The sequence below is a fragment of the Augochlora pura genome, chromosome 10, assembly GCF_028453695.1.
Source record: "Augochlora pura isolate Apur16 chromosome 10, APUR_v2.2.1, whole genome shotgun sequence".
In the NCBI taxonomy this organism is placed as follows: domain Eukaryota; kingdom Metazoa; phylum Arthropoda; class Insecta; order Hymenoptera; family Halictidae; genus Augochlora; species Augochlora pura.
This window is the reverse complement of record NC_135781.1, coordinates 14931086-14946282: the sequence shown is the minus strand read 5'-3', so window position 1 is coordinate 14946282 and position 15197 is coordinate 14931086. Positions and strand designations below refer to the sequence as shown.

Below are 15197 nucleotides of genomic sequence, written 5' to 3'. Positions count from 1 at the left end.
ACTCAGACAATTCCTTAAAGCTACGGGAAACGGCATCTTCTATGGCTCAACGGAGAGACACGACGAGAGGTACAAAGTCGCCTTTCGTCTGCAACATGTCGTGCGAAGAGAGCCAACGCGGGCTCGGCTCGAGGCTGAAAATAGCCGGATAGAACCGCTCGCTCGCTCGCTCCATTCCGCTCGGCACAGCGCTCCGGCAGAACCGCCCGAGCCTCGATACGATTTTCGTCGCCGGGGCCCGATAGAGTATCCGAGGAGGATATCCAGCCACCCCGAACGAACTTTCACTCGACTGGAAACGACCCCCTGGCTCGGCTCGAAGATCGATTCGAGCATCGAGATTCAAGTGCGCGCATCTTCCTCGAGGAGTGTATAATCTCCGTACGCGAACTGGATTCCCGAAGTAGTTGAAACAGCTCTATCGTCTAGCCACGATCGTTTCCTGTTCCGCGCGGGGCACCAGTGAATCCTAAAGTGGTTGCGAGACGTGAAGTTCGTAGAAGGTAATGCGGATAGTGCGTTGCCGGTTTGTGTTGCGGACAGTCGGCAGACCGATCGACCTCGATGCATTTGCATTATGATATCGTGGCTAAGAGTGTGCGTAGGTGTATGCGCGCAAGGCTGAGTGCGTGCGTGAGTGAGCGAGTGAGCGAGTGAGTGAGTGAGTGAGTGAGTGAGCGAGTAAGTACGTGCGTGCGTGCGGGCATGCGTGCGTGAGAATGAGTGGGCGGTGTACGGTGCCGCAAGGCTGTTTCTCGAAAAGATGTGACGGTTTAATTACGTCCACACCCGAGCAGTTTTTCCCGGTCTGGATTCGACCGCAGGTACACGAAAATGTGATGCCGCTTAGCTAGTTCTCGGTTCGGGAATCCGTTTCACAACTCTTGCTCTACGGTTGCTAGAGTTTTCCGAGTGTGTACGGCCGCTACCAATTTATGTAATCCCGCCGGGATTCTCGGATCTTTCTCCTGATCCGTCGTCTGTAGTTACTTGTGCGTTCTGGCAACGGATTTTCAAAATTGCGAAATTCCGTTCGGCCTGAGAAGAATACATCGAACGCTGCCGCGTTTGCAGACCAATGACAGGGTGTATTTTCTTCGCTAGGAACCGCGAGGATCGCCCGACGAAATATTTAGCACGAGAGCAATATTTTCCGTTGATCCGTTGCCAATTGCTTCGCCGTGAATGATTTATCGGCGGATCAGGCTGAGTCGGGTCGGGTCGGATCAGACCTCACCAGCCTGCCGGTACAACGGGGCTCGCTCGATCACTAGATCCTGAACCATCGGGCGCCTCCTACGGACGGTCCTAATTATCCTTAACCTTCGATCGGTGCGTTACCATTTCTAATTCGAGCGGAAACACGGTCAAGCGCGTATGCGCGTGGATTTCTCGAGTGCTGGTAAATGCATCTATTTTTGCTTCGCTACTGGAAATAGACACGAGAATGAAATAGGCTCGGCGCGGTGTTGTACGTCTCTGTTGGTCGCATCTCGCCGCGGTGACATTGTCGATAATATTAATTAATCGGCTGGTTCGCGGCACGATGCCGATCATTCTTAATCTCCGATCGAAACGAAGCTCGTGCAATTGTCGTACACCAGACATGCTGTTTGGTATATCTTCTGCTGTGCTCGATTTAACGAAACTAAAACGTATTCGTAACGCAGCTCGTAATCCTTAATTTACTTCCATTCTATGTTTAAAATCCGTGCAACTCTCGAAATCTCTAACGCAATAGGGTTGTTATTCGTTCAGTGAGTCACATCCTTACGCCTTATATTTCTCCGGAAGTAACGTGTGGGACGTTGGGCCGCACCAAAACTATTTTTACGCGAACCCATCAGATGGTGGATTTATACAGATACTAAATATACAGACCACCATGTGCACAGCTGCTGTTTCGATCGAGTCGATGCACTTGTGCGCGACAATGTAATTATTCGAGATAATTAAAAGGATGACGACGTTCGGTTCTAGCGATCAGATAGATGGCATTGATGAAATTAACGCCCGTGGGCGTTGTTTCAATAAATGATTAGCGGCCGTGCTCGCTTCATCGTGAAAATAGCATGAACGACTTTCGCCGTAGTGTTCGTATCGAATTGCGTATAAATATACGCGTTTCTGGTTTCAAAACGCACGAGAAGCAGTCACGATTCTAGGTCACCATAATTACTTGTCTCTAACTGCCATCCAACTAGCAATAAGCATGACACGATCCAAACTTTCCCGCTCATTACGCTAACTTCTTTCCCTACTGGCATCGAACTCCAGATTTTACACCGAAGTCGTACACTTTCCTATTCACCTCCTTATCGAACGTCGAGCTTTCTTTTCGTAATTACCTGCGATTAGCGTCACCTTTGCATTAACTTTAAATTTCATAAACATCGCGTTATATTGGCAGATTATTTGACTCTTACATAGGCTAGATGTCCCAATTATCATATTCCAGGATTAAAAACATATAGAAAACAGAAAGTGTCATAATTGATAATCTATATATTTTTTTTACGTTTATTTATCAATATGTTATATTCAGGGAAAGGTCTCAATTTATGCATAAAACTTTTCTTTTTCTATACGTTTTTAATCCGGGGGCATGAAAATTAGGACATGCACGATAATTCGGACATACACCCTACCATAAGACTATTATGACTGATGAAACTATAAAAAAATGAATCTATAACTCTAAAAGATATTTTCCGATTTAAATAAGAGCTTCGAAGCTTGATAAACTAACCAACAAACTGGCACAGGCAGTACGTAACCCAAGAATAACCGAATGATAAACGATAAAAAGATGTTGGCATCTTAAACTTATTCATTTGCTTTTGTTTACAGTTTTCTACGCCAATGAAAATTCAGCGTTTAATACCTAAAACAAACACAAGCTCGCTGAACAATATTTTTCAAAGTTAGCTTCCAGAATCGTCAGCGTAGAGTAGTTTGCAAAAATATTCGAACGTTTACTAGTAAAACATTTGGCAAGAAAATCACATATGCTAGATTTAAGTTTGGAGAGAAATTTTGTGACTACGCTGTCAGGGAGATCGAAATTTGGAACACAAAGTTTGACACAAATCGGAGAGTACTTGTAAAAGCTGGGAGATAGTTAATGCAAAGATGTATGAAAACAGAATCATAAAATTATTTGTATTTTAATTGTTTAAAGCATTAGAATATTCTGATTGTTGGGAAAGTGTTTCCAGTAAAACGACGACCACAAGCACACAATCAGAACCATAGTCGCCTGATAATTATACCATTCAACAATTCTAAGCGAAAATCAATGGACGATTAAAAAAATACGGCACAGCTACAAAAGACACAGTATAATAATGGTATAACTGAAACGTTAATATATTAATATATTCAGTTATAATGTAATTGAAAAGTTAATGCAGAGCTTGATTAAAATCTTACAGCACAATTGCAGCAAACAAAATTATATATTAATATAAAACCAAGTGCGCATAATTAATAACATTCGATTACTTTTGCGCCTCTGCTTTATTTTATGTTTATACTACATGCTTCCGAAGTGTCCAAATAATACTTTTGTATAAATATGCTTTTATTGTTGAAAATTCTAATAGCGAGTGTTCGAAAACTTCGAAGCTACTGTACCTAAAAACTCTTCACTAATTCCGAAATAATCGTTGAATAATGGCACCTCAGACTCTCCAATGACCCTAACAAAACTTCTTCTAACCCCTTGCACTATAATAATGAGTCAGACTCGTGATACAGATCTCATGTAAGATTTACTAAATATGAACATTATTAATTTCTTCTACATCGAAATAAAGATAAATTCTTCCCTTATCAAAGTCTAGAAACAAAAGTACATAAAGACAATAAAAGAAACAAAAATTGTCTGGTCCTATTATAAAAAATATTAAAGACAAGTAAATGCTAATCGTTGCAGCGCGAAAGGAATCATAGTGCAAGGGGTTAAATATTTCAATTTCGCAACCGTACACTGTAGAGCCAACAGTATTTTAGTGAAACCAGAAGAATCAAGACGAACCTTGAAGAATATTCTAGTACTCATAGCCTGGACAAACGGGATACCATTTCAAGGCTAGCCCTTTGCACATTGGACCTGACCTTTGAACTCGGGCAAACGATTCATTTTATTATATCCACATGCAATTTACAATCCCTGTAAATTGTCAACGAAAAACCTGTTGCGAATTGTAAAGTGGTAACTTGTAGTGGCACTTTGAAGTCGCCATTTGTGTGCATTGGGTTAGTGGTTTGGATTCTTCCAGAAAACGAAGGGTGAGGCGGTGATCGCGTAAGAAAGAACGTAGCTGATGTTGTGTAAACGTGTGCGCCTGGATGTGTATGCATGGATACGCGTGTATGTGAAATAGCAGCAGTGGAAGCAGCGGTACCACGATCGTAACGACAGAATTTCGAGCATGCGGAATTTGATTGAAGGGAACGGGCGCTTGCGCAGGGTTAGTCGGCGTTCGCGCGAGCCACCCTCCGGTCAGTAGTAGCTGATCATTGGTGCGCCGTCAGAGGTTAGAACATCGTCAACGCGGTGGTGGTCGTTGTCGACGTCGTTGACGTGCAGATACGTTTTGCACCGGGGGCAAGCGAGCGACCGGAGCGGCGAGTCGAGCAGAGAGGAGTGGCGAGGAGAGGGCAAACAATGTCGAAACGTGACCGCGTGTGACCATCCTCGCCCTATTGACTGCGAGCTGGGCTCGGTCAACCAGCGAGAACGGTTCGGTCCACGAAGAGGAGCGGACACCAGCTAGAAAAATAGCACGTACTCTCGGGTGAGCTCTCGTCCAGGTTACGTGAAAACGTACCGACGGGATGGCTGACAGCGAGGGTGGCTCCGAGCAGGATGATGTATCCTTCCTCCGGACGGTGAGTTGCTTCTTTTTTGTTTACCTTCATTAATACTCGTCGACGGCATATTTGGCTGGGAATTAACAGGAAGGGGCGAGGAAAACATTGGAAGGAGAAAATCAAGTTTTGTGTAAGCGCTGATTCGTTGAACATGAACAACATTATACTCAAGATGCAGAGGTTGGTCTATGACTAGGTCGTTTCAGAGATCGAGCTTTGCGTGCGATTTGAACCGATTAAATGCCGTATAATAGGTCACGTGGGTGGTCGGATGGCATGCGTTGCCATCGAAGGATAACGTTCGATAAAGAACAAACGTGGCCGAATAGAAGGCCGCAGGGCGATGTTGCGACTTAATCGGGCACCGACGTAGAACGTGGTTTGCTAAGAAGCAAATCCTCTTAGGCAGAGGCGGTAAAGTTAGACCTCTCGGTGCGTCAACGGTGTTTACGGTGATGATCTCGTCACCGGCTGCGAACACCGCCTGTAGTCTAGCAGAAAATCGCGCGGCTCCTCCGGCAAAGGATAAACACGGACCAGGGTGGAATTCAATGAATCGTGGAAGCACTTAAAGTTCTCCCGGCGAACGACCTTGACCTCGTTCCGACCACAAGGATCAAGCAGTAGCGTAGTGACCGAGAGGGTAGCTGCAGCCTTGAGCTTCCGTAAGCTGCACGCGCCTGATGCTCGACTCTTTAATGCCCGCCCCTAATAAAAATACATTTTCCCCGACGCACGCGGGTTCCGCTTACGGAACGTTTACCAACCGCCACGCGTGTGCCTATCGATTTCCCGTGTTCGCAGTCTCTCTTCATCAACAAAAACATGTATATTTGTTCCATATAGAGTACAAGATTATATCGGACAGTCCGTGCGCACGACACGGAAGTGTCGAACGAAGATCATTGGTTCGATGCAACCGGAACAGCTAATCGATCTCACAACAAAACGAGTTTTCACGTTGCTGACCTTCGGATACGCATCAGAATTCTCGTCGCCTCTCTCTCGCGTCTCTTCCCTCTCAATCCTGTGCTCCCGATTGCAAGACCTGACCTTTCTTTGTCACAGGAAAATAGCCTTACGTTTCACACGTTCCATTTCTGATGCCTGGATCCCCTTACGTTTCTTTCTCGCCTCGAAACGAGATCCTCCCACTACCTTCTTCTTCTTCTTCCACACTTCTTCCGATACCTCTCTGCCCTTCTTATGTACGAGCACCTCTTGTCCTTGGACATTGAACACCATTTCTTGCCGGCCGATCGCGCTACCGCCGTCACCCGCTTCCCGGGGTTCTTGAACAATTGCTCCAAATAGAAGATGATGAATGGGTTGACGGACATGATCATTTGACTCCTTCGACGTCTTTTAGTTTTACACGTGCAACTCCTTTTCTTCGAACGACGACGAGAACGACGGGATCGACGACGACAGGAACGACCATGACGTGAACGACGACGGCGGGAACGGCGCGAACGACGGGAACAACTACGACGGGAACGACTACGACGGGAACGACGACGTCTACGGCATCCGTGACCACCCCTTTCGATCACTTGACTGGTTAGCAGATCAGTGGATCCGTCTTGGGCGTCCGGTTGCGTGATGTCTCTGTGGAGGTATTGATTCTATCAGAGACTCAGTTTTCTGTATCTTATTTTCTCGGGATTGAACGTTTCAATCTAGTATAGGTTGATATCAAAGTGGCGTAAGTCTCATTTTTCTCATTGTGAGAAACAAGGAGTGTTACCGTTTACTAACACGAGCATTGCTAACTGACCAGGATTATTCTTAAGATTATTCAGAGTTACGTTCATTTATAACTTTGTAATTGATTTAAACTTTTGCGATTGTATGTCTGCTCTTAACAACCAAATCTATTTATTTATATTTTCATGTCTTATTTTTACATCAAGCTAAAACATATTATTGTGTTACATATATTTAAACTTTAGGATAGTATTAATAAATTCTGTTTTTCCTTTTATTCTTGCATATTATGTATTACTGTTCGTTCAGCAAAGATTAATTCCGATCAGCATGACACCTTTGCATAAACTTAATACGACCGCAAAGGTTTAACTTCTCATTATAACTGTTTTGTATTTACAAATTACATTTTATGACATAAATCAAAATTTATGTTGTGTTATTAAATCAAAATAAAAAATAGAACTTACGCCAGTATGATTCTAAACCACTCAGTTTGCACTTGAACTCTGAGTGCAATCATTTTGTCGTTTTCCTTTCGAAGCATCAATTAAACATTTCCAACAATAAGTGAAGTCAAGTATTCGACGTTAAAGGATGGAACACTGTTCCAGAGTAACGTTATAAGGTTACAATTGTAGAAATTGTATACAGTCGAAGTGGCTCTAGATAAATAGGCTTTAGATAAATTGAAAATTCTGTATGCTGTTTCTGCGGTGGCATCGTTATCTTCTTCACTTTTAGGTACTCCAAAGAGCAAATAATAGTAATAAGTTGTCTAGTATCTCCATTTACACCAATATTACTGAATTTAATTTTTGTCGCAAAAAGGACTTCACAGGAGGCGAACATATTTAAATTTTCTCAGCTATTTCTCTACGGGAAAACACCTTCCCCTTTTTCACCAACTTGAGTACACTCTGTGCAGTAATAATATATGAACAATGTCTTATGTTCCTTGTGTCAATTTTATATATTTTTAATACACAAAGCACTATGTTACAAGTACAACATAGAATCATGACAGCAGGGCATGTCTTTATAATTCGATATCCAATGTTTCATTTTTCCATATTCGTGAAGAAAATTTGCAAATTTATCTCTTTACTTTTTAGTTTATTCCTACGATATTTGCTAGCATAATGTGACTCGTGTTATAAAATTGCTTCAGACAACAATCATAACGTCAGCTACTTCAAAAGATATTCGATAAAAATGTTTTACGCCCCGTCGGCACGGTTCGCGGAATCACCCTTGAATCTCGCCCGTTTCTTTGAAGACTTTCGCTCCAGAGAGTCTCTGATTTTTAAAGAAATTCAACATCTAACTACATATATAAAATCATCGCTCGTAATCTCCTCTATCCCGGTACGCGAACGGTAACACGATTGATTCGATGAACGAGTGGAGCGTAAATCAACGAGGGAAATCACGTGTTAATGAAATTACGCGGTATCAAATGATCGTTCGCGTTGGCGCTACATTAAAGAAGTCGGCCCCGTTTCGTGATGCGGAAATGTAGTCGCGATCGAGGGAAGGAGGGGGCTCGTTTCCTTGTGTTATCGATCGGGTCCAAATTTCTGCGACGTTCACCTCGACACGGAATAAACATCGCCGATCCGAACCGAGATTTTACGAGCGCGCCGTGTGTTCGAATTTGCGTGAAAAACAGCCCACGGCATCATCGATTGTCCAAAGGGAATGCGACCAACGTGTAGCTATTCCGTTGACCCTCACCGTGCACAGTTTAACTCGACCGCGCGAAGCCGTAGCAACTATCCATCTCCGGTGTTTGGAAAAATCACGCAATAAATATGATCCCGGATCGACTCAGGACGCGAGAACCAGAGCCGGTCGGTATCGTTTCGAAGAGGCCTTCTCGTTGTCCCCGAGAAAACAACGAGCTGCCTCCGATGAAATTTGCGATCGACTCCGCCACGCCGAAATGTTCTCACCTCTCTTCCGGGCTGCTTTTGAAATCGTAATGTCTGGCCATGGTTGTTTACTGGAATTTAGTGGGATGAGTTTACTTAAAAATTTGATAGGTATGTCCAAGATCCGAAACGTCCGAATGGCCGAGAAACATTTGAAGTTCCATTGGCCGATCTCGATCGGCTCGTACGCAATCGAACATCGACTGCCGCAGATCCTACTTCAGGCTTCATTTTCCCAACGGTATTTATTTTCTTTTCACTCTCCCGCTTTTTGTAATCTAATCTGAAAACGTCAGTATCCATGGAGGCATGCACGAGCTAATAACAACGCGGTAATCTCTCGACGCGGATTAAAATCGATACGCCCTTTTTAAAGTTCCCCGGTAACCTTGCTCCACACGAGTAGTCGAGAATGGAAACGGGCATAAGTGAATTTCTTCTCGTTTTCATGGCAAGCAGAAATAGGTGTACTCGATTGTCGAACTTTTTCTCGTTCGTCCTCACTTTTCTGCGTCACTTGGTCAGCTTCGAGGGCTATCGATGGAAACGCTTGCGATCCGCTCGAAGGAGCAGAATTCGAACACTCCAGCGTATTTCGAAGCGTAACCGCTCCGCGGGCCTCGGCGACAATTCGATGAGAACGCAAACAAAGTGCCGAGAGACTGAAACAAAGCTACTACGAATTGTGTCGTCGAGAGCACTCCGCTACTCGCTGATGGTCATTAATTAAGTCAACAACTGTTGACTTGCTGCGAATCCCCGCGGGATTGTCGTCCGCTTTCGCGTGCCACTCCCGTCTCCGGCTCGGTTCTTGGCCACGGCTGAGAACGGAGATCGACAATTAAAAATAATGCTTAATTACGGATGGATCGGAGGTGTCGCCGATGTTTCTTGTGTAACCTGCGCGGCGCTTCACGCCTCTCTCCTTTAAGAGTGTGGCGGCAGTTAATTTTAGCGATCGCCGTTGCATTGTTCCGTATGATCAATACAGCTTGTTGCGGCCACCTTTTCATTAAAGATCCCTCGTCGAAAAGCGGCCGCGTGAGTTAGTAACACTGTGACACGGTGAGCGACAGTTTGATGGCCACGCAACTATCGTTAGATGAACCGGACGTTCGAATTGCTGAAAACCTCAACTTCCTTCTGCATTTCATTTCGAGCAGCTGACAGGATGTTCTAACTTTCTCCGCTACCGCGGAGTACAAACAGAATCTCTTCAACGCTTTGATCGTCCCATCATGTATATTCACGTGATGGAATTACATTATTACAATTCCCTAATTTCATTGAAATCTGTAAAACGTAAGGAAAATTAATTCGAGTCGTGTACAACTGAAATTTTCAACATCAAATTGATTGAATAAAACACTTTAATTCTATAAAATCTTTGAAGTTGTAGACGCGACAATCGAAGCGTTGACAATCAGTACTAGCGAAGGTTAAAAAGTACAATGGAAAAGTCGGAACGACGATTGAAAGTGAAAAAGTTGGACGTGTAAATTGACTCGTCCAGTATACATGTAATGCTTACTAAGAAGTCATTTTACTTTTCTGCACTTCTTTATTATGCACTTGTTGAAATGTTGTTCTTCCGAACTTTTTTATGGTGCATTTGGCGACCCCTAGAATGTATCCCTAAAGTACTGTAGCGCAATTCATACATCTTTCAGAATCAAAGAGGTTTGCAGACTGCTCATCTGGTGTGACCTTACGACCTGGAAAACTTTAAACGCGATTTCCTCAAAACGAGGCTTCACAAATTACTGAATGGGATCTGATACGTTTTGACATGCATATGTGTCTAGCGTTTGCTAAATTTTCTCAATTTCATAACCATAAAAGTGCGAATAAATTTTGGTTTTGTAATTAGCGCAGATCATCGCAAAACCAATTTGTTTCGAATAGGCTTATGTCATCAACCGTGAGTAAATGTGTTCAATATGAATTCTCATACAAATTCTATAAATTTGTTCGAATGTGTTAGAGTACATGCATAGCAGCATGATATTCGATGCTCTAATCTTTCGTTGAATAGCATAATCGTGTTAGACACATTTAAGCGGAAGTATTAATTAACGTTACGTAGCGGTGTCCAACACATTTCCAACAGAGTATCGGAACAAAGGAGCGATTCTCGTGAATGTCAGGGGACTGCTAAAATAATGGAGATATCGATCGGTAATTAGCAGCGGCGGCGGCGAAGTAATACATTCCTCCATTCTCGAGACCGGATAATGAAACCTGTCGTGGGACAAGCAATGTTTTCTTCCAGAGGAATCACTTTCAATCTAACCATCTGAACGTATTATTGAGAAAAAAAAAGACGGATCGATTAAGCAATCCGAGTTTCGCGAAAATAATCCGTGAAAACCAATTACCCTTACTTTCAGAAGCTAATTATCGTCTTTTGAAACGTGCAAGCACTTCGACGCTTATAATTATAAATACGCCGAACTCTTCTATTCTATTTAACCTAGTTTCTAGATTAACAAAAGTTAAAGTGCGGCCACTTTAACTGAGACACTGAACCTGCGACCGAGACAGGTGCCGCGGTGTTACGGTGCCCGACACTCCCGCTTTAATCAAATTTCAGCAGGTTACCCGAGGCTAGGTACCCGCGCATACTGAAGACCGACGATGATTTATGTTTACCGTTCGCGGGGACAAAATTGTGCCGGACCATCAACGCCGGTAAAATATAGTCGTACCCTTGACCTATACTGCAACACGTTGCAACTTCGATCGCGCCTGATTCCGTAGACGACGGAAATAATCGGATCGTTCAAATCGCTGTGCGTATCCGCAGTCCTTTTTTTCCCGAACGAGCTAGCGTCCGTCGCGCCTGAATGATCGACGAATCACTGTAACAGTTTCCAACCAACACGATTCACCGAATCGATTCACCGGTCGTCCGATTAGTCCGGAAATTGCGTGCTGATCCGATTAAGGCCGGTGGAGCGAAGACCGAAGAACGAAGCACTCAAAAGTCATAAAAAGTTTGCGGGTGTCCTCAAAATTAAGAAAAAACTATGCTGTTATTAAACATTTGGGTCAAAACATGGTATAATTTAATAATTACATAAATCATTGTAAACTGACTCGAACATGTAATTATTGATCACAGTGTTGCTGTTTTTTTAATTTAAATACTTAAATCGTACAAAATTGCATTTTTATAGTATACATTTTTATTGACTTATATGTCATTTAATATCTTTATTTTGATCTTTAACTTTTAGGACCTATTTAGTAAAGTTCAATCATATAATTAGTGTTATTATGTGGGGTGATGTTTTTTAATCTGCAACGAGACTCAGATTATCATTATTCAGTTCACACGTGTTATTACTTGGTTTGACACATGTACATTCTATATGTTTGTTTTATAATTACATGTTTATTATAAATATATAACATATAACAGATAATATATAATATACAATATACATGTTTATTAATTGTATCTTCTATTATAAATGTTGGTAAGCGATTCTGTAATTTATTTAGTGTTAGTAAAATCAGATTTATAAAGTTTTATTGTAAAAGATCAAGAAGTTGCGCAATAATGTACGATTTCAGTGAAAAAATGTGATCTACCGGTTTTTGAGTACTTTTAGTATTATAGTGCATCCACCGGGAATTTTTTGTGTGTCGAGTCGCATGACAGAAACGTAGAATGTGGCAAGATAAGTCGCGTGTCGTTTCCCGTAACGCAACTTACATATGTTAATGCACCCTACATCAGGCATGGTAAATGAATGCAACACACCGCGGTGGACTGTGTAATGTCGAATGCGTCTACGCAACGAGTGTTACACATTTGTCGCGTGAAAGTACGACGCACGGGATCACTGCCGTGTTTCTGCTACAATTAACGCCTTACTTGGCGAGGTTACTTAATAATTCTCAAACGATCGATTAACTGAGAACTTTATAATGCATCTTTTAATGCATTTTTATAATGCTTATTTTTATATGTTAGTTTTAATAACTCGTATATTGAATTGCTATCTGAGTAATAAAATTGAATAATAAGTTAAGTTATTGGTGATAAAAGTCATTCGTAAAGCACCTTTCTCTATACAAAATGTGTCAAAGATACTTTATACAATATTTAAAGATTTTTCATTTAAATGTAACGAAAATATCACTGCAATGTTTTGTATAATCGTTTAAACAAAATGGAGTAATAAAATACTGTAATAAATTAAACTAATCAATCACACTATGGGATTTCTATGAACAGAATTTTATTCATACGAAAATTTTCTATTAAAAGCATAAGATTACGGTAAGCATTCGGTATGGCTTCGAGGAATATTTTGCGTTGTGACGTGGCGCGTGACGTGTTAAGTTCCTCCTTTATATGGCACAGCCATTAAAAACTCTATAGATAGGCTCACATATTCACAAGTGCTTACAAGTGAAGGGACTGTTAGAGCACACGTAATACAAATATGTAGTGACCGCAAAATAGGTGATCAAACTTTGTTAGAATATTCCACCTCCCATAAAGATGAGAAAATGTCAGCTGAGCAAGTAAGCCACGCTGTACAGTAGAGCAATTATAGCAGAATGAATTTTCAATCCATGCTGCCCCGGGGATCTACTTTTCAGTTTGAAAATTCAAAACATTATTTATAACAACATCAAAGTTACGTTGTGTTAGTAGCTGAATTTATAAAATTAAGCTCTAAAGCTTCAAACATAAAATATCGTGTCCCTAGTATTGATATCTGACAAAAATATAATACTACTCACCCTCGGACTGCGGTTTAGCAGTTATTCTGACCAAATTAATCAATTTAATAAATGTCTGTTACACTAGAAATAATAGGAAGGCAAATAAAGCAACTACGGACCTTTATGCATAATAAAAATGATCTACGTTAATTGTAAAAAATACAAATGAGATGAATAGTGTCGTTCCTCTTTTAGCAGTCGTTATAATTGAAAATAATGGAATAATATCCTTAAATGACTCTAACGTTTTTTAGTTATATATTTGACCTATTCATTCATATTATAAACGCATAAAATCCACAATATATTAGTAAGTCTATTCATTGTGAAAATGGTCCTTTGTTGAAGTGTTGATATACTTAACAGATTTTTCAAATGCATTTAACACCTCTAAATGTACGTAACTTAGCCAACACACGCAATTTCGGTTTCAAGATCTTATTCATATATCAAGCTTATATTCAGTTTCAACTTTGAATATTGTTGCCTTGAACGTGAACGATGCTTGATCAAGACTCGCATCTCGAATAATGTTCCAAGAACTATCTCTAGCATAACTTTCAACGAAATTAGCATCTGGAATTTGGAATACGTGCTCTGATAAGTACGAAGTCACAGAGACCGCGTTTTAAAATCGACTTAATATATCTCGTGTCATTCAGAGAAAATTCTGCCTAGCACAGATGATTACCGTGATAGGATCCCGATGCTACGACAGTTATCCGTATATCATCGCATACGGAAACCGAGCTGTGATTGAGAAACGTCACGAAATTCTGACAGCCGATACGCTGAACTACAATACCACTCGTGCACGCATACATACATATAACGTTGTTACCTGGATGGCTGTTCCCGCGGAACGCGATTATATTCGCGGCCGTTTAATCGCGTTATCAGGCTGCCGCCGCGCAGCGACGCGCCGGGCCGCGCGCTGCCCGACCGTTTAACACGTGAGGCGCTAATTGTGAGCACGCACGGATTCCGTATCACCGGGTTGCTGGTTGAATTAAAGATCTAAATCTGCACGTAGCGCGGTCGAGACGCAGTTTAAAAATAATCCGCTGGATTAAAACGAGATGAATCACGTTTCTGTCCTCGTTCTTCACTTTCTCTAATTGGCGCAATTGCACTCTGCGGTTCGAGACGTTCGAGGATTAGGCCACTTACAGTACACGAAGCCGAGAAGAAATCCTTTTAGTCATACTTATAGCTTTAGTGTTAAAGAATACGTAACGTAGATTCACTATTCATATTTCATCTTAAAAATACCATTAGTACTTGTTTAAAAATGAGCATTCCAGATTCGCTATTTATATTTTATCTTAACACTGTTATTGTACTATCATAGTTGCAACTTCATGTTCTTAATGAATGTGCACAAAAGGTGCATATTTCATTTTTTTTTTACATATATTTACTCCTGTTGAGGAAAGATTAATTATTGTACTAATATATTAACTGTAGATTTGGCTAGGATCTACGAGGCGCGAGAAGGTGGTAATATTACCAATTACGATGAATCCTCACGTTTTTAGCCATTGCATTTTCAGAGAAACTTTAAAGTTTTCTGGAAAGAACAAAACCTAAAGACTTTGTCCTACCTTTTCTTTTGTTTTAAAACTATAGCTTGGCCCAGTTTCAAGGAACATACATTATGCTTTATATTAAGGAAATACTGTGAGGCCAAACGTCTTAATCTAAAAGCCTAGCCTGCTCAGACTTATGCTTTCAAACGAAGTGAATTATTCATCTGTAAACGCTTTCTCCCTTTGCTACCATTACACGCCTGCCTACTCAATATAAACTTAAAATCTTAGTTAAATATAATGTTTCAATAATTGCAACAATATTGAGGGAAGCGTCGTTCCATAATATCTTCTATATAATATGGCATAATGGTATCAAAAAGATCGAAATATAGAGATTAAACTA

General features: G+C 41.4%; 1 protein-coding gene across 1 annotated transcript in view; it reads left to right on the top strand.

Annotated features, from left to right (window-relative positions):
- The first annotated feature begins 220 nt into the window (after positions 1-220).
- The window catches only part of Ryr (Ryanodine receptor), a 50380-nt gene continuing 35403 nt past the window's right edge, over positions 221-15197 (top strand). Inside the window, exons 1-2 of the mRNA XM_078193012.1 lie at positions 221-503; positions 4456-4896. Of these exons, the coding sequence (XP_078049138.1) occupies positions 4843-4896 (54 nt within the window). The 5' untranslated portion in view covers positions 221-503; positions 4456-4842. The remainder of the gene's footprint in view (positions 504-4455; positions 4897-15197) is intronic.